We start from the raw sequence: 12,912 nt of genomic DNA, 5'->3' as shown, positions 1-12,912 counted from the left end.
GAGGGAATATATCAATCGGTAACACCGACTGACACTTTTTTTCTTGTATGTTATAGAGATCAAGTGGTATTCATTTTCAGTCATAGCCCATAAACACTACTTTGTAGTAATGGCCTCATAAGGCTCGCATATGACCACTATACCAATTCTAGCTCTAGCAAATATTTTGTCTCACTTGTTGTAAAGTTCGCACAGTGTTCCTTCCTAATACACACCATAGCTACATACACATAAAATATTGGCGGGTCAAAAATACTCCTCAAAAACATAAATTTTCATTGAGTAAATGGATAAAGGACCCGTCCAGATTTTGAATAACCCTCTCCACTCATTTGTATCTATGTCTAATAACATCTTCCTTCCTATTTCTTTTCCTGCTACTTTCAGTTCTTGGTGATGATGGCGAACCCTTTTCAACGTTGCATCATTTCGGATCTGTAATTAAATATGGCACACCAAAACATTTCCTAGATGATCCCAATTATCCGCATGATAATGCCGACGCCGCTTATCAACAACAACTGCAGCAGCATCATCAGCTGCGTTCGGCGGGTGGAGTTGCATCGAGTGGGCGGGTAAAAACCAGTAGTCAACAGCAAAAGAAACAACCCCATCCCAAAGACTATGAGGACTACGACCAGGGCGATCATTTATATACCGAGTATGGAATTCACCCGTCAGATGGTCCGCCTCATGACTTGGATGAAGGTGTGTATGCACTGCCGGGTAACCGCCCGGGTTATCCACGCAGTGGTGTGTACAATGTACGAGATTCGGCAGGTCGTCGTGATTCGTCACGTACCCGTGACATAATGATGAGTGGTCTCCTGGCCAAAATGAAAGTTTTTCGCCCGCACGTCACTCTGGTGCAAGACGAAGCACGTCTGGCCAGTTCCAACGATGGCACCGGCCGAAGCTGTCCCAAAGTGTGCGGCGACATGCAATGGCAGTGCATCACCAATTGCAACTGCATACACGCGGCCCAGCGCTGTGACAAAATTCCGCAATGCGACGATGGTTCGGACGAGTACGATTGTGCGGAACCGCAGGACATTTCCGCCATGTCCACCAGAGAGTGTGAACAGAGCGGCCTACACATCATGTGTCCGAAAACGGGTCAATGCATTAACAAAGACTGGCTGTGTGACGGCGATGACGACTGCGGTGACTACTCCGATGAAACGAAATGTGGAGAGCGAGCCGAGTGCACGGATGAAATGTTCCAGTGTGGCAATGGTTTCTGTGTGAAGAAGCAGTGGGTGTGTGATGGCGAAAATGATTGCCGAGACTTTACGGACGAAATGAATTGTAATCGTACCAGGTAGGTCAAGGTTGTCAGATCGGTGCGGTGCGGTGGCAAAATAATATTAAACGTGTATTTGTATTCCATCTCTTCCGTCCAGCTGTTCCAGTGAACATTTCACGTGCGATAACGGAAATTGCATATCAATTGCCTTCCGTTGTGATGGCGAACCCGACTGCCCGGACAACTCGGACGAATTCAAATGCCCTGCTGTAATAAACAGCTGTCCCGAAGGTGAGTTCAAATGTCGCGGTGGAGCTGGTGGTGCAGCCGGACCCGGTGGCCGTTGTATTCTAACGCGGTTCGTCTGTGATGGCGAAAACAATTGCGGCGATTGGAGTGATGAAGAAAATTGTCCCCAGAAACCCACCCAGTGTAGTTCGAGCCAATTCAAATGTGCCGATGGCAACTGTATTCCGCTAAGTTTCAAATGCGACAAGGATCAGGACTGTGATGGTGGAGAAGACGAAAATGAATGTGGCCACATGAACACCGATGTTGTCTCGACATGTTCCAGCAATGACTTTTCATGCAACAATGGCCGTTGCATTTTGGTAAGATGGACTTAAAATGACGAAGGCCGAAGAGGATTCTCATAATCAAATTGTTGCTATCTTCCTCTAGCGTACCTGGTTGTGTGATGGTTACCCGGATTGTTCATCCGGAGAAGATGAAGTCAATTGTCACTTGCAATGTGATGATGGACAATTTCTTTGCCCTGCCAAGAAGAATATGACCACACTGAAGTAAGAGCACCCCAAGCCTTTTGACAACAGATCCGACAATCACCCGTTTTCTTTTTTCAGGATCTGCATTCATCAGAAACACATCTGTGATGGTCACAGCGATTGCCCGTTGGGAGAGGATGAAATGAACTGTCCCCACTTTAGGCCCTGTACACCAGATTCGGAATGTGAACATCATTGCATTATAACAGCCCAGGGACGGGACGAATGTGCCTGCCGTCTGGGTTTCCTCATGCATCCCAATAGAAAGAAGTAAGTAACGTAGATCCCATTCACGGATATGTGTCCAGAAGTGTGTATAAATGTGTGTCTGGTCTATCCATCATTTCAGTTGTATCGACATCGACGAGTGCAAATACCAGTCGAATCCGGTGTGCTCGCAGATATGCGAAAATACCCATGGTTCGTTCAAATGTTCCTGTGAAGAAGGTTATGCATTGCGTCCCGATATGAGAACATGCAAGGCCTTGGGCGGACCGTTGACTTTAATTGTGGCTAATCGTTGGGATATTCGTCGTGTCTCTTTGAGTCATAACCGCTACTCGGCTGTGGTTAAGGGCCTCCACAATGCCATTGCTTTGGATTACCACTACAAACGTAATCTGCTATTTTGGTCCGACATCTCTACGGATGCCATTAAAATGGTCTACATGAACGGCAGTCTGATGCGGGATGTCATTAAATGGGGCTTGGAGTCCCCCGGCGGCATTGCTGTTGACTGGGTTCATGATTTGCTGTTTTGGACTGACTCGGGCACCAGAAGAGTTGAAGTTTCTAATTTCGAGGGTAACTTGCGATCCGTGATTGTGTCCAATGATGTGGACAAGCCTCGCGCCATTGTGGTGCATCCTGGAGAGGCCACTGTCTTTTGGACGGATTGGGGTCCAAATCCCAAAATAGAGCGAGCTTTTATGGATGGTTCGGAGAGACAAACGATTGTTGCGCAAGGCGTTATATGGCCCAATGGCTTGACCATAGACTATCCCAGCCGCAAATTGTATTGGGCCGATGCCCGACAACATGCCATTGAGTGCGCCAATTTCGACGGAACCGCGCGTACAAAGATTCTCAGCACTCATCTACCTCACCCGTTTGCCATGACTATTTTCGAGGACACCATGTTTTGGACGGACTGGAATACAAAGACCGTCTCATCGGCGAATAAACTCACCGGTAAAGGATTTGGAGCGGTTCATGAAAATTTCCACTTCCCTATGGACATTCATGCCTATCACCCCGTACGACAACCCGACTACAAGGATCGTTGTCCAAGAGATAGTGAGGGTCGTCGAGGAGGATGTTCCCATCTGTGTCTGCCCAACCGCGAATCGAGACGTTGTGGATGTCCCATTGGCCTGACGTTGAAGGAAGATGGTCGCACTTGCAAGAGCGCTCCAGATGAATTAATATTGGTGGCTCGTCGAAAGGACATACGCCTAAGGCAGTTGAATAGCGAGAAGTCGTCGTCATTTGGTGATGTAGACATGATCATTCCATTGGATAATTTAAAGCATGCGGTGGCCTTGGACTGGTCCAGTGAGACAGATACAATTTACTGGACGGACGTTGAGAGGAGTACCATCAACAAAGCCCACCTAAACGGCAGCTATCAACAGAAGATAATACGATCCAATCTTGTGGGTCCCGCAGGTTTGGCCCTGGATTGGCAAACTCACAAACTGTACTGGACCGACCAAATAACATATCGCATCGAAGTGGCCACCACCAATGGCAAAATGCGTACGCTGCTGATCTGGGAAAATCTGGAAAAACCTCGCGACATTGTTGTGAATCCGGTGGACGGATTGATGTTTTGGACCGATTGGGGCAAACAACCCATGATCGAAAGTGCCCATATGGATGGCAAAAATCGCAAGGTATTGGTTTCCAGCAACATTAAGTGGCCCAATGGTCTGGCCATTGACTACGAACATCAGAAATTGTATTTTGTGGATGGTGGTACCAAGGTCCTTGAGAACATTAACTTTGATGGTTCCGGTCGAAAGGTGATAAAAGGTGAGTTATATTACCAACTGAATATTAAGGGACGAGAATAAAACCATTTATGTTTACAGAGGGCTTGAGTCATCCCTTTGGTCTGGATGTCAGCGGTTCACGTGTGTACTGGACGGATTGGGACACGAAGTCGGTATCCAGTGCGGATAAATTAACTGGAGGCGATGTTACCACCATTATAGCCAACACCAGTGATCTCATGGACATCAAGGTGTTCCATCGTTCACGCAGAAGGGTACGAAATGCCTGTGATTCCGGAAATGGTGGCTGTTCGCATCTGTGTCTCTTGAATCCAACGTCCTATACATGCGCCTGTCCCGTGGGCATTACGATACAGGCAGATGGACATACCTGCTCGTCGGGTCCCAGTTCGTATATTATATTCGCCCATCGCATTGACATTCGTCAGATATCACTGGATTTTGACCATTTGGTTGATGTGGTGCTGCCATTGCCGCCCATTTCAAATGCTGTTGCTTTGGACGTGGATCTGAAAACTGGTGAAGTTTATTGGGCCGATTCCAAAGAGCCGATTATAATGAGTTCAACGCCGGACGGTGTTAATGTGAGAAGGATCGTTTACGACAGCATTGATAATCCGGATGGTTTGGTTGTGGATTCTGCAGGAAGGATGGTAAGGGAGCGAATACACTGAGAAGGATAGGCAACAAATATTAAATATTATCTTTGCCCTCTTTCAGATTTATTGGGCTGACGCTGGTCGTCACACCATAGAAGTGGCCACACTGGATGGCAAACACCGCCATTTAATTGCATGGAAAGATCTGGAATCACCACGCGGTTTGGCATTGGATTATGAGGCGGGATTCCTGTTTTGGACTGATTGGGGTCATTATCGCAAAATTGAGCGTGCCGACATGGATGGCGAAAACCGTCAACGCATTGTCACCTCCAATTTGGGATGGCCCAATGGCCTGTCATTGGATTTGAAGGCCAAGCGTATTTACTGGGTGGATGCCCAGCTAAAGACCATCGATTCGTGCGATTATACCGGCAACCATCGCAAACGCATAATGGCCTCGCTGCTGCATCCGTATGCATTGGCCTTGACGGAGAACTCTATTTACTGGACCGATTGGAAATCGAAAGCTCTGCATATGGCCGATCGCAGCAATGTGACAAATAGGAGCGATGTCATGACCAACATTGACGGCCTCATGGATATCAAGGTCATATCGACGAATAAAACCTTGCCGGAAAATGTGTGTGGCAGGAACAACGGAGGCTGTTCGCATTTGTGTTTGCGCAACCCCTCCGGCTATTCGTGTAAATGCTCGATTGGTCTGCGTCTCCGGAACGGTAGCACCACCGAGTGTGAATATATGCCCGAAGACTATTTGCTAATTGCCCTGCGTTCTGGCATCGGTATGATTTCCCTCAATACGCCCGATCTGATGGATGTGGTGCTGCCCATACATGGCGTTCACGGAGCTGTGGTATTGGATTATCACTACACAAGGAATTGGATGTTTGTGGCCGATGTAAATCTGGATGTTATACGGCGGATTAATTTACGCGATTTGAGTGAAAGCAAAGTGGTGGTCAATGAGCTAATGACACCCAATGGCCTGGCGGTGGACTGGATAGCCGATAATTTGTATTGGTCTGATTCGGATTATAAGTTTATTGAAGTGTCACGCTTGGATGGTTCGTGTCGCAAACGTTTGATAAGTGACAATATGGGTGATCCTAGATCACTGATTGTACATCCAAAGAAGGGGTATGTAAAAAGGGATTGTTTGTAGAATGGAGTTGTTCATTTGCTATTTTTTCCTAAAGATATTTATTCTGGGCCGATTGGGACTCTCCATCTCGCATTGAACGCAGTCTGTTGGATGGGTCAAATCGCACTGTTATCCTAACCGATAATTTGGGTTTTCCCACAGGATTAACAATTGATTTTGAGTAAGTATTGAAATCTGATATTGAAAGAAGTCAGTTCGGAAAATATTGGGTCTGTTTGATTGCAGGAACCGACGTTTGTTGTGGGCCGATGCTTTAGAGGACAATATTGGACAATCGGATTTCAATGGCAAACGAAGGACAGTTATTGTTCAGTACGCTCCACATCCATTTGGTTTGACAATGGTACGGATAGATTCGATGGAGATTCGTTTCAAAATAAAGTTGTACGTCTCATTTGTTTTCTCTTCTCATCCACATGCAGTTCAAGAACAATATTTACTGGACCGATTGGTATAATAAATCTGTATTTAGATCGCATTTGAAAGACCACATGATTTATTCCCAACCTGTGGAAATACGCAATTCCTTGAGCGGTGCTTTGGATATACGTGCCGTATCACGTAGACGTCAGCCTGAGGAGTGGAATCAATGTTCCCAAGATAATGGCGGCTGTACACATTTGTGTCTGTTCCGTGGTTCCAATTACACCTGCGCCTGTCCAGACCGTCCTGATGGCCGTGAATGTTTAACGGTGCCGAAATTCTTTGTACCACGACGATCCGACGAAGCAATGCCCGATTACACAGACGAAGTCACTGAAGCCGACCTCAGTCCAATTAATGATGATTTCGATGATGACGATTTCCAGGCACCAGAACAAATGATTGATCTCAAAGTGGTTATTGTCATTGCCACCATAGTGGCATTGATATTCCTATTTATAATGATAGCAGTGGTTATATGTAAGTACCTGAATGGTGTGAATTTTAAATTGATTCATATATTCGGCACCAACACATACCACAGGTGTAAGATAGGGGATATACCACATTTTCCTAAAATGAAATGCATTGTTCATATAGCCGTATAAATAACTTGAAGTATTCGCAACTATAAGCCTGAAAGCAATCATTGAATGGGTACACAACAAACATTCTTGCAGAATTGTCTGGAATGCTGATACCAGAACTGATATTTTCATAGATCCTTAGTACAATGGCCAGTGCTTAGCACATATACGAGCAACATATCATTGGAAGTGAGCATTTGGTACAATTTTGGCATTAGTTGTTCCATTCAGTTATATGCGCCTATTCAGTGATCAAAAGAACCTTACTACATAATAAATAGTATTAAAGTTCTTTTGAAAAATAGGGTATTCTTAAAAAATAGATAATTTTTCACATTCGCAGGACACTCAACAATCAATTTAAACTTAACTCTTAAGGTTCAAATTTCATAAAAATAGAATTTCACGAAGTCTGCATATGAACATCTTTATTTAGCCAATAGACAAACGAAAATAAGGGGACTCAAGACACTAGATTTGTCAGGGAATTTACAACACGATTAGCTTTTTACTTTTAATAATTTAATTTCATTTCAGACATGATAACTCCCGCCAAACATCCACAACCTAAACGACATTCACGTGGATCCAGCCGCTCTGTACTGACCTTCTCCAATCCCAATTATAATGTTGATGGTACACCCATGGAACCGAAGACGACCATTTGGAAACGTTTCAAAAACGATCGTGCACATGTAAGTCACTCCCCGTACTCAGATCCGAACAAATGTCAATCCCTGGAAATGTCTCTGTAGAACACCTAGCCAACATTAATGAACCTTTTTTCTCGAACCAAATTTAGGAGCGGGTCTATGAGGAGCGCAGTTTAACAACGGAAACGGGTTCGTCGTCAATGTTTGTACCGACGCCCTCGCCAACAGCCTCGCCCTGTGCCAACAAACTACAGCTGTCCACTTTATCGACGATAGCGTAAACAACACAATTTGTTTCCAATTTTCACCCGAAATTCTAATGTTCTCAACTTCTAATTCAAGGTCAAAGACCTGGTTTTCTTTTTACATTGCATTATCAGTAATATTATGACTAAAAATATATAGTATTTGCATAGGGTGTCCCACACAGGTGGCATCTAAGTTTTTAAGCAATATCCTTTAGATCTAGGATATATACAATTTAAACAAATATAGATTTCCTTCTGAAACTTTTGAAAAAAAACACAACTCATCTTACAAAAGAACAAAATAAAAAAATAATTTTTATATTTTATTTTCATTTTTAAAAGAGGGACGTTTGTTCAATTTTTTATTTTACTCCCTCCCCCAAACACAAAACAAAAGTAAATAATTAAAACCAATTCGAAAATATCGAAGTTTAATGTGAATTCTTGTGCCAAACGCTAAAGGAGAATAAAACTAATAAAAAAATTAATTTTAAAAATTAAAAAAACCAAAAATCTAAATCTAAAAAAAAATTGTTCTAAACAAGAAAAAACTAAATAGATTTCATCTCCTTTCAAAACTCCCCTCATTTCAAATAAAATTATTATTTCTTAGTTTTTGTTTGGTTATGAAAAACAAATTTTTTTAATTACATAAAACTAACAACAACAACGTACTAAATATTAGTTAAGTTTCAAATATGAAAAAAAACACAAACTAAAATAACAACAACAAATTATCAAAAACAAAACAAAAAAGGACTTTTGCATGTCCTTTACCAATACTGAGGTTTTCGCCCGAATGCCGACATTTTTATACGAAACTTTTCATTTGTTAATGTTAATTGAAGAAGCAAGCAAATTAAAAACAAAACAAAAACATGTACTTCCGTAATAATTGTATATATTTATAAAAAGGAAATTAAAACAAAAAAACAACACAACAACAAAACAAATTAAAAACTAAAAGTAAGTTAAGAGTACCGTAAATCCAGAATACAACCCAACTCAACATGATGACAAAATAACAACAACAACAACAACAAGAAAATGTTATTCCAATATCTGTATATAGATGTTAAATGTATTTGTGTATGTAATTTTCCAAAAACAATGTTCTAAAACAACCGAAGAAATCTAAAATCCGCAAGAACAACATCAGTAAATTCGCCAAAGTAATCTTCCAGCCACAAGTTATTCGCATTTACCTCAGCTTTATTGCTAAGCGGGAGGGCGGGGCACACATAAAACGTGCCACATATTAGGGGCTCAATTTGTGGCATGTTTAAATAATAACTCTGGCTGTCTATGTTACTTTGGCCCAGCCATCCAACCAAACATGGCAATCCAACTCAACCACTCACTCACTGACTTTTCGATTTCAAATTTCAGTTCATATCGCCATTATTTAGTTTTTGTTAATAGACAGATCGCAACACATTCACACACACACACATAAATTGTAAAACACTGTTTGTTATGCATATTCAAAGGATAAACGGGTTGTTTGAATTACAGTTCCTTTTAAAGCACACACACAGACGCGCCTATACATTCGCAAACACACACATATATATTTCGACATAGCTGGAGGATATATTTTTATTTTCAATATTTGTATAAATTCGAATACATACCTGTTCGCATTTTTCAGGCAAACACACACACACACCCATTTCACAATTCATTAATCAAACATCGAGAAAAAAAATACAACTTTGCAATGAATGGAGATGGAAAATGTAGAAAATTGAATTTTTTTATGAAAAGCTGGAAGTCCCTAACATAATGTTTTCACAGGAAAAAATAAGAATATCCTTATTTTATTGAACTTTTTTTGATTTTGTCAAATACCAAGAAAATTAAGACATTCTCGTTTATATAAAGAAAGTGTTGAAAAAAATCTAATTGATTGAATGACAATATCAAAAAAGCATTCGCAAATCCTTTTTCGATTTGAAATTCAACAATGGAAACTATACTCTTCTTAATTAAAAAAATAAATTTTGGAAACCAATAACACGTAGATTTTCATTTCCATGACAAATATAAAAACTTTCAAAATAAAAAATAAATTCCCAAATCGTCTATATCTATTTTAAAAGGAAACATCTTCGGATTTGTATTAAAATTCTGTACTATAATAAAGTTAAATCTCAAATAAAAAATTTAGAAAAGTTCATATTCACAAAATACAGATTTTGATTACCTGAATATTTAGTTATGTCAAGTAATATACATTTTCGAAAAGCATTTATATATTGGAAAAAATTGGAAATTTCAAAAAACTTCCAGATTTTCAATTAAAAAAAAACAAATCCACTTTTTTCTATTTTAAACGTTGAATAAATGTGTCCAATTACTTCCAATACCAATACTACTTAAATTTAAAAAAACCAGCTTCAGAATTTAGCTTGATGAAAATAAAACCAAAGTTATAAAAAGACTGACAAGTTCATGATACCAAACAAAAAGCGAAATAAAAACAACCCAAATAGATCCAAAAAAAAAACATTCATCCGCATTGCTATAAAAACACAAACTCATAAAAATCGTACCCAAATGTGAATATAAACAAAGTCCTCCTAAGAAATGTTTGTTGTGTACTGCCTTCATAGAACAAAAAAACACAATTTTTGATAATATCCATTATCAATTGAAGAATTAGTACTCTTTTCATCCAAATATTGTACAACATGTTTTTATACACCACAATTCTGTCCACCCAGAACATCTTCTAAATTCAATTCCAAATCAACATTCAAACACACAGTCACATTCACACCCACAACAGAAACCAACAAACCAAAAGAAGAAGAAAAAAACAATATTTTGTAACAATAATTATTAATAAATTAAATAAATTAGCATGTAAGTTGTGTACAAAGTGAACAGCAACAACAACAATGACAAATATCTACAAACAACAAAAACCACAATCTTCCAACAGTCGAACAACGCTTCGAAATGCCTCCTAATTGAAGTGAAACAATTTTTGGAAGAATATCACCAATACATCGACAACTACACACACACTCTTGTGTGAATGATATATGTATGTATCTGTACATATGTACGTATGTGACACGACAAACAGACCAACAACACCACAAAGGAAAGGGAGCTAACAACAACCCAATGGACCCAACATTACCGCCCATGGGACAGACAACCTCCATAATGTCCCTGCAGCATTATGCTGGCGTCGTTGGCTTTGTACGAAACACTTATACAAACACAAATAATAGCATCATTACTAATCGTTTTCTAATAAACTGACAGGATTATTATTTGTTTTTTTTTTTAGAATTTTGCTTAACGAAATAAACCAAAAACAACAAAAACCAAATCAACAACAACAACAACCAAATGAAATTATGCATAGAAAGCAAACTGATTTCAAACAAAATTCAATAATAGTTTTAATTTCAAAACACAATAATTGAAATGAAAACAAACCAAAAATGGAATCAATTTTAACATTTGTTTTTTATAACAAAAACAAAAAAAGAAAATAAATGAAACCCCAATAACAAAAACAAAACAAAGACAGTAAATTAGAATTGTAAGTAAAGACAAAATAAAAACAAAAACAAAAGAAACAACTAAAAATGATACAAATTTGTGTTGGCAAACCAACTAAAACGAACTAAAATTGTATTTTCCAAAAATAAATTTCGCAACACCCTACAAACAAACGAACAAACAGACAGACAATTGAATGACATTAACACTAATTTGTTGTAATAATTCTTAAAAGAATTGAATAATATTTACCTAAATAAATAAAAAAAGCAAATACGATTTGTTAAAGAATTAATAAAAAAAAGACACACACACACACAAGAAGACAATGATACACACACTCACACACAAAAACACACATGAAATGAAATGAAAAAAGAAAATAAATGTATTTTAAATGTTAACTTGGCCAAAAGCTGGACATGCATTCTGTAATCTTTGCCACTCAGTTTCGAAACGCCGATCGCTCTTGTGAAGGTTAACAGAATCGAATCCAGCTGTTGTTTTCATTTATGTATTTTTTCAATATGTCATAAAAGGTTTGTATAATACACTGAACATGAAAGCCTCAGAGATATACAAGTGACACGATATCAAACGAAACCACGATTTACTTCGGAAATTTTTTAATTTATACAAAGAAATGTTTTCTAATTATATAACCAATTTATAATGAACGACGGTGAGTGCACCTCTCAAAACATTAAGCATGAATCAAATCAGATAACCGATGCACCTGAAAAAAAGTTAAAAAATATAACAATTTATGCAGGATGCACCAGATGTAATGTGCCGGTTGGTCCATCTTCGGACTTGGTCTATTTTTGGATCAATTCCGATTTTCACCTAGCTTCGAACAATAATCATTGAATTAATCCCTTGATACCAAAGGAACGCCGAGATGGTTGCAGTTTCGAAAGCTAACGAAATAACTACATCGAGCTAAGATCCCAATAGACCAGTTTACAAAAAAAACCGCATGATACTACCATTTCTTAATAAATTATAGCAAAAATTGGATGGGTACAAATGTACAATGATTACTGATCTATGTAGGTAATAAAAAGTGGAATGATTCCTCAAAGTTTGATGCAAACATCTCAATTATTGAAAATTGAAATAAAAAAGGTAAAATTGTAGGGTTATTAAAAACCCTGGGCCTGTATTTTTCTGCAATTTGTGTGTCTGCCAAAAACCCGGTGTGACAGCCCTTTCGGTGGGAAAAAGTGCCTAACTTCTACAAAATACCGACAAATGGGCGTTACCGTCATATGCGAGCAATACTAAATCGTGGACCGATACCCCATTTGCTACAAAACATCCTAGCAGTAATAGCAAAATCAGTACAAAATGTAAAAGCTTGAACATAAATACTGCAATCTCTATCGGGATTTCAACACACATAGATACATGGCTATATCGACATACATTTTTATTCTTGATCGAAATAATACTTTACTCATAAGATCGACTTTTATGGAGTTATCCATATCCACATCGGTGTTTAAAACATAGTTTTTTGACTGTATCTCCCAAATAGTTTGAGATAAACCCACTAAATTTTATATTAATCGAATTCGAATTGTCAATGATATACATATATCCTCCTTATTATATATCTCTTATATATCTAATTTTGCATGTGTAT

General features: G+C 39.0%; 1 protein-coding gene across 1 annotated transcript; it reads left to right on the top strand.

Annotated features, from left to right (window-relative positions):
• Nucleotides 1-624: 624 nt before the first annotated feature.
• On the top strand, nucleotides 625-7,775 carry LOC133323024 (low-density lipoprotein receptor-related protein 4). The gene is made up of 13 exons (XM_061531981.1): nucleotides 625-661; nucleotides 709-1,321; nucleotides 1,404-1,857; nucleotides 1,928-2,049; nucleotides 2,110-2,301; nucleotides 2,381-4,065; nucleotides 4,125-4,699; nucleotides 4,767-5,806; nucleotides 5,866-5,991; nucleotides 6,057-6,174; nucleotides 6,254-6,734; nucleotides 7,379-7,536; nucleotides 7,644-7,775. The coding sequence occupies exons 1-13, from the start codon at nucleotides 625-627 to the stop codon at nucleotides 7,773-7,775; spliced, it is 5,733 nt and encodes a 1,910-aa protein (XP_061387965.1).
• Nucleotides 7,776-12,912: the final 5,137 nt, after the last annotated feature.

The sequence above is a fragment of the Musca vetustissima genome, unplaced genomic scaffold (genome assembly GCF_032173495.1).
Source record: "Musca vetustissima isolate MV318-11 ecotype Yass unplaced genomic scaffold, APGP_CSIRO_Mvet_v1 utg3678, whole genome shotgun sequence".
Classification (NCBI taxonomy): Eukaryota; Metazoa; Arthropoda; class Insecta; order Diptera; family Muscidae; genus Musca; species Musca vetustissima.
The sequence above is the reverse complement of the archived record's forward strand: the minus strand, read 5'-3'. Positions and strand labels throughout refer to the sequence as shown.